We start from the raw sequence: 6866 nt of genomic DNA on the forward strand, positions 1-6866 counted from the left end.
ATAGGTGCTGAGGAAAATACATCCACCAATCACTGAAGACTAAAACTACCAGTAGTGCTGTGATAGGTGCTGAGGAAAATACATTCACCAATCACTGGAGACTTAAACTACCAGTAGTGCTGTGATAGGTGCTGAGGAAAATACATCCACCAATCACTGAAGACTAAAACTACCAGTAGTGCTGTTATAGGTGCTGAGGAAAATACATTCACCAATCACTGAAGACTAAAACTACCAGTAGTGCTGTTATAGGTGCTGAGGAAAATACATTCACCAATCACTGGAGACTAAAACTACCAGTAGTCCTGTGATAGGTGCTGAGGAAAATCGTCTTTAGGATTGAGGTTATGTTTCTATTAGATTTCGTCAGCGGCACAAACCAAAGCAGGTATTGTCTGATGTACCTCAACCTTGAACTGTGGACCACATCAAACCATCACAAAGACTCTGAGTCAGAAACTGACCCCGGAGTTGTGTTTAAGCCTGTTTTTCTCTCCTGATTAAAACCGTGTTACCAGGAAGAGTGGGATGAGATTTCAGGTTAATTAGCAGGTGACAGACAGACAGACAGACAGACAGACAGACAGACAGAGAGAGAGAGAGCCAATCGGCTGAACCCTTACAGTTTTAGACACTAGCCAATAGGCTGAACCGTTACAGTTTTAGACACTAGCCAATAGGCTGAACCGTTACAGTTGTAGTAGCCAATAGGCTGTATCCTTACAGTTTTAGTAGCCAATAGGCTGTATCCTTACAGTTTTAGTAGCCAATAGGCTGTATCCTTACAGTTTTAGTAGCCAATAGGCTGTATCCTTACAGTTTTAGTAGCCAATAGGCTGTATCCTTACAGTTTTAGTAGCCAATCGGCTGAACCCTTACAGTTTTAGTAGCCAATAGGCTGAACTCTTACAGTTTTAGTAGCCAATCGGCTGAACCCTTACAGTTTTAGTAGCCAATCGGCTGAACTCTTACAGTTTTAGTAGCCAATAGGCTGAACTCTTACAGTTTTAGTAGCCAATAGGCTGAACCCTTACAGGTTTAGACAGTAACCAATAGGCTGAACCCTTACAATTTTAGACAGTAACCAATAGGCTGTATCCTTACAGTTTTAGACAGTAACCAATAGGCTGAACCCTTACAGTTTTAGATTATAGCCAATAGGCTGTATCCTTACAGTCTTAGACAGTAGCCAATTGGCTGAACCCTTACAGTTTTAGACAGTAACCAATAGGCTGTATCCTTACAGTTTTAGACAGTAACCAATAGGCTGAACCCTTACAGTTTTAGATAGTAGCCAATAGGCTGAACCCTTACAGTTTTAGACAGTAGCCAATAGGCTGAACCCTTACAGTTTTAGACAGTAGCCAATAGGCTGAACCCTTACAGTTTTAGACAGTAGCCAATAGGCTGAACCCTTACAGTTTTAGACAGTAGCCAATAGGCTGAACCCTTACAGTTTTAGACTGTAGCCAATAGGCTGAATCCTGTTATCTCTGTTATCTCTCTGTTGCTGTTATATCCCTCTGTTTTCTCTCTGTCTCTGTTATCGCTCTTTTATCTCCCCGTCTCTGTTATCTCTCTGTCTCTGTTATCTCTCTGTCTCGGTTATCTCTCTGTTATCTCTCTGTCTCTTTTATCTCTCTGTTATCTCTCCATCTCTGTTTTCTCTGTCTCTGTTATCGCTCTGTCTATGTTATCTCTATGTTATCTCTCTGTCTCGGTTATCTCTATGTTATCTCTCTGTTATCTCTCTGTCTCGGTTATCTCGCTGTTATCTCTCCGTCTCTGTTATCTCTCTGTTTTCTTCCTGGCTCTGTTATCTCTCTGTCTCGGTTATCTCTCTGTTATCTCTCTGTCTCTTTTATCTCTCTGTTATCTCTCCATCTCTGTTTTCTCTCTGTCTCTGTTATCGCTCTGTCTCTGTTATCTCTCTGTTATCTCTCTGTCTCTGTTATCTCTATGTTATCTCTCTGTCTCTGTTATCTCTCTGTTTTCTCTCTGTCTCTGTTATCTCCCTGTCTCTGTTTTCTCTCTGTTATCTCTCTGTCTCTGTTATCTCTCTGTTTTCTTCCTGGCTCTGTTATCTCTCTGTCTCTGTTATCTCTCTGTTATCTATCTGTCTCTGTTATCTCTCTGTCTATGTTATCTCTATCTCTCTGTTATCTCTCTGTCTCTGTTATCTCTCTGTCTCTGTTATCTCTCTGTCTTTGTTATCTCTCTGTCTCTGTTGTCTGTGACACAGACTAAGCAGAGAAGACAGGGAAGTGAGAGGGAAAGGTGGAGAGAGAGAGAGAGAGAGGGGGGGAGAGGGCGAGAGAGAGCGAGGGGGAGAGAGGGGGAAGTAGACATCAAGAGAAACCTGAAGAAGAGGTATAAAACACCCAGTGGCAGTGTGGTCTCAAATCCCCCATGTCCTAATTACAACGGCTTAGAGGAAACACACACACACACACACGTAAAGGTAACACACAGACACATCTGCACATTCACACACACCTGGAGGTAACGCACACTCTTAAAAGGGAACAGAGGATTAGCTGCTGATTCATGCTGCTTCTCACCTCATCTTCTAGCCACCCCCTCTCTTTTCCTCTCATCTCTCCTCTCCTCTCTCTCCTCTCCTCTCCTCTCCTCTCCTCTCCTCTCCTCTCCTCTCCCCCCGTTCACCAGCCACCAGCCGGGTAGTAGAAACAACAGGGTCACCCCTGCACCTGTCTCCCTCCCCCCTCGCTGTGTGAATTTAACTAGTGTAGATGAAAGAGTCCTTGCTGTCCTGGTGTGTGGGGTTCTGACTCTACTCCTGCTGGGTCTGTTGTTGTTGTCTCTGACTGACACCCTGCACCGTTACTTTACTGAGACAGACACCTCGCTGCGTGCAGGTGGGCTTCTTGACAAACACAACCTTGGTGTGTGTGTGTGTGTGTGTGTGTGTGTGTGTGTGTGTGTGTGTGTGTGTGTGTGTGGGTGTGTGTAATCAGTTGGCAGGCATTCTCTCTCCTGCAATTGTTGGGCCATTACAATGCTTTAGAAGACAGACATTACAACGCTTTAGAAGACAGACATTACAATGCTTTAGAAGAAGACAGACATTACAATGCTTTAGAAGACAGACATTACAAAGCTTTAGAAAACAGACATTACAATGTATTAGAAGAAGACAGACATTGCAATGCTTCAGAAGAAGACAGACCTAATAGAAGGAGAAATGTGAATTCTACCGCATCTTTATTTTAGCCACAGGTGAGGATTGGTGTGGGTCAAGGTTTCTCTCTCCATCTGAAACAACAGTGACTTAATGATATGCAGCATGGTGTTGCCTTAGAGGGGGATCTCGTCTGATGTCAGGGCAGAATGCCACAAAGATATGAGCCTGTTGACGGGTTTTGTTTTCAAAAGGAAAGGAAGGAATACTTTCTCTACCTTGTTCTCCAACCAAGTAGCTGAACTGACAGTAGAAGGTCTGGAGGTCTGCAGGTCCAGAAGGTTCAGTAACTCTTAGAGGACAGTAGAAGGTCTGGAGGTCAGGAGGTCTGTCAGGTCCAGAAGGTTCAGTAACTCTTAGAGGACAGTAGAAGGTCTGGAGGTCTGTCAGGTCCAGAAGGTTCAGTAACTCTTAGAGGACAGTAGAAGGTCTGGAGGTCTGTCAGGTCCAGAAGGTTCAGTAACTCTTAGAGGACCGTAGAAGGTCTGGAGGTCTGGAGGTCTGTCAGGTTCAGAAGGTCCAGTAACTCTTAGAGGACAGTAGAAGGTCTGGAGGTCAGGAGGTCTGTCAGGTCCCGAAGGTTCAGTAACTCTTAGAGGACAGTAGAAGGTCTGGAGGTCTGTCAGGTCCAGAAGGTTCAGTAACTATTAGAGGACAGTAGAAGGTCAGGAGGTCTGTCAGGTCCAGAAGGTTCAGTAACTATTAGAGGACAGTAGAAGGTCTGGAGGTCATGAGGTCTGTCAGGTCCAGAAGGTCCAGTAACTCTTAGAGGACAGTAGAAGGTCTGGAGGTCTGTCAGGTCCAGGAGGTTCAGTAACTCTTAGAGGACAGTAGAAGTTCTGGAGGTCTGGAGGTCTGTCAGGTCCAGACGGTTCAGTAACTCTTAGAGGACAGTAGACGGTCTGGAGGTCTGTCAGGTTCAGAATGTTCAGTAACTCTTAGAGGACAGTGGAAGGTCTGGAGGTCTGGAGGTCTGTCAGGTCCAGAAGGTCCAGTAACTCTTAGAGGACAGTGGAAGGTCTGGAGGTCTGGAGGTCTGTCAGGTCCAGAAGGTCCAGTAACTCTTAGAGGACAGTAGAAGGTCTGGAGGTCTGGAGGTCTGTCAGGTCCAGAAGGTCCAGTAACTCTTAGAGGACAGTAGAAGGTCTGGAGGTCTGTCAGGTCCAGGAGGTTCAGTAACTCTTAGAGGACAGTAGAAGGTCTGGAGGTCTGTCAGGTCCAGACGGTTCAGTAACTCTTAGAGGACAGTAGACGGTCTGGAGGTCTGTCAGGTTCAGAATGTTCAGTAACTCTTAGAGGACAGTGGAAGGTCTGGAGGTCTGGAGGTCTTTCAGGTCCAGAAGGTCCAGTAACTCTTAGAGGACAGTGGAAGGTCTGGAGGTCTGGAGGTCTGTCAGGTCCAGAAGGTCCAGTAACTCTTAGAGGACAGTAGAAGGTCTGGAGGTCCGGAGGTCTGTCAGGTCCAGAAGGTCCAGTAACTCTTAGAGGACAGTAGAAGGTCTGGAGGTCTGTCAGGTCCAGAAGATTCAGTAACTCTTAGAGGACAGTAGAGTAGAGAGAGAGAGTGGAGAGTCACTGGTGACCTACAACCAATGCCTCTCTCTCTCTCTCTACTCTCTCCACTCTCTCTCTATCTCTCTACTCTCTCCACTCTCTCTCTCTACTCTCTCTCTCTATTCTCTCCTCTCTCTCTCTACTCTCTCTCTCTCTCTCACTCTCGTTCTCTACAATGATCTCTCTCTCTCTCTACTCTCTCCACTCTCTCTCTCTCTCTCTACTCTCTCCACTCTCTCTCTCTCTCTCTCTACTCTCTCTCTCTCTCTACTCTCTCCACTCTCTCTCTCTACTCTCTCCACTCTCTTCTCTCTCTACTCTCTCCACTCTCTCTCTCTCTCTCTCTCTCTAAAAATATATAATCTATCTCTATAAAATCTCTCTCTCTACTCTCTCCACTCTCTCTAATCTACTCTCTCCACTCTATTCTCTAATTATATATCTCTCTCTCTCCTCTCTCTCTCTACTCTCTCCACTCTCTCTCTCTACTCTCTCCACTCTCTCTCTCTACTCTCTCCACTCTCTCTCTCTCTCTCTCTCTCCACTCTCTCTCTCTACTCTCTCTCTCTATTCTCTCCTCTCTCTCTCCACTCTCTCTCTATCTCTCTACTCTCTCCACTCTCTCTCTCTACTCTCTCCACTCTCTCTCTCTCTCTCCTCTCTCTCTCTCTCTCTACTCTCTCCACTCTCTCTCTCTCTCTCTCTCTCTATCTCTCTCTCTCCACTCTCTCTCTCTACTCTCTCCTCTCTCTCTCTACTCTCTCTCTCTCTCTCTCTCTCTCTCTCCACTCTCTCTCTCTACTCTCTCTCTCTATTCTCTCCTCTCTCTCTCTACTCTCTCCACTCTCTCTCTCTACTCTCTCCACTCTCTCTCTCTACTCTCTCCACTCTCTCTCTCTACTCTCTCCACTCTCTCTCTAACCACACTGTAAAGTGGTGGTAGATCTGATAGTCTGTTGCATTCGAATGGTGATGTTCACTATGGTGACCTACAACCAATGCCTCTCTCTCTCTCTCTACTCTCTCCACTCTCTCTCTATCTCTCTACTCTCTCCACTCTCTCTCTCTACTCTCTCCACTCTCTCTCTCTACTCTCTCCACTATCTCTCTCTCTACTCTCTCCACTCTCTCTCTCTACTCTCTCCACTCTGACTCTCTCTCTACTCTCTCCACTCTCTCTCTACTCTCTCTCTCTATTCTCTCCTCTCTCTCTCTACTCTCTCTCTCTACTCTCTCCACTCTCTCTCTCTACTCTCTCCACTCTCTATCTCTCTACTCTCTCCACTCTCTCTCTCTCTCTCTCCTCTCTCTCTCTCTCTCTCTCTCTCTATTCTCTCCTCTCTCTCTCCATCTCTCTACTCTCTCCACTCTCTCTCTCTACTCTCTCACTCTCTCTCTCTACTCTCTCCACTATCTCTCTCTCTACTCTCTCCCTCTCTCTCTCTACTCTCTCTCTGACTCTCTCTCTACTCTCTCCCTCTCTCTCTCTACTCTCTCTCCACTCTCTCTCTATCTCTCTACTCTCTCCACTCTCTCTCTCTACTCTCTCCACTCTCTCTCTCTACTCTCTCTCTCTATTCTCTCCTCTCTCTCTCTCTCTCTCTCTCTCTCTCTCTCTACTCTCTCCTCTCTCTCTCTCTCTCTCCACTATCTCTCTCTCTCTCTCTCCCTCTCTCTCTCTACTCTCTCCCTCTGACTCTCTCTCTACTCTCTCCTCTCTCTCTCTCTCTCTCTCTCTATTCTCTCTCCTCTCTCTCTCTCTCTCTCTCTCTCTCTCCTCTCTCTCTCTACTCTCTCCACTCTCTCTCTCTACTCTCTCCACTCTCTCTCTCTCTACTCTCTCCACTCTCTCTCTAACCACACTGTAAAGTGGTGGTAGATCTGATAGTCTATGTTGCATTCGAATGGTGATGTTCACTATGGTGACCTACAACCAATGCCCTCTCTCTCTCTCTACTCTCTCCCTCTCTCTCTATCTCTCTCTCTCTCCACTCTCTCTCTCTCTCTCTACTCTCTCCTCTCTACTCTCTCCACTATCTCTCTCCTCTCTCCACTCTCTCTCTCTACTCTCTCCACTCTCTCTCTCTACTCTAAAACTCTCTCTCTAATA

General features: G+C 46.2%; 1 protein-coding gene across 1 annotated transcript; it reads right to left on the reverse strand.

The window, feature by feature from the left end:
• Positions 1-6161: 6161 nt before the first annotated feature.
• LOC135570293 (putative uncharacterized protein DDB_G0271982) lies at positions 6162-6539 on the reverse strand (the record flags this gene model as incomplete). The annotated part of the gene is made up of 2 exons (XM_065016416.1): positions 6162-6215; positions 6462-6539. Coding segments are annotated over 2 exons (132 nt in total), but the record flags the coding sequence as incomplete, so codon positions are not given.
• Between the last annotated feature and the right edge of the window lie 327 nt (positions 6540-6866).

This window comes from Oncorhynchus nerka, unplaced genomic scaffold (assembly GCF_034236695.1).
Source record: "Oncorhynchus nerka isolate Pitt River unplaced genomic scaffold, Oner_Uvic_2.0 unplaced_scaffold_992, whole genome shotgun sequence".
In the NCBI taxonomy this organism is placed as follows: domain Eukaryota; kingdom Metazoa; phylum Chordata; class Actinopteri; order Salmoniformes; family Salmonidae; genus Oncorhynchus; species Oncorhynchus nerka.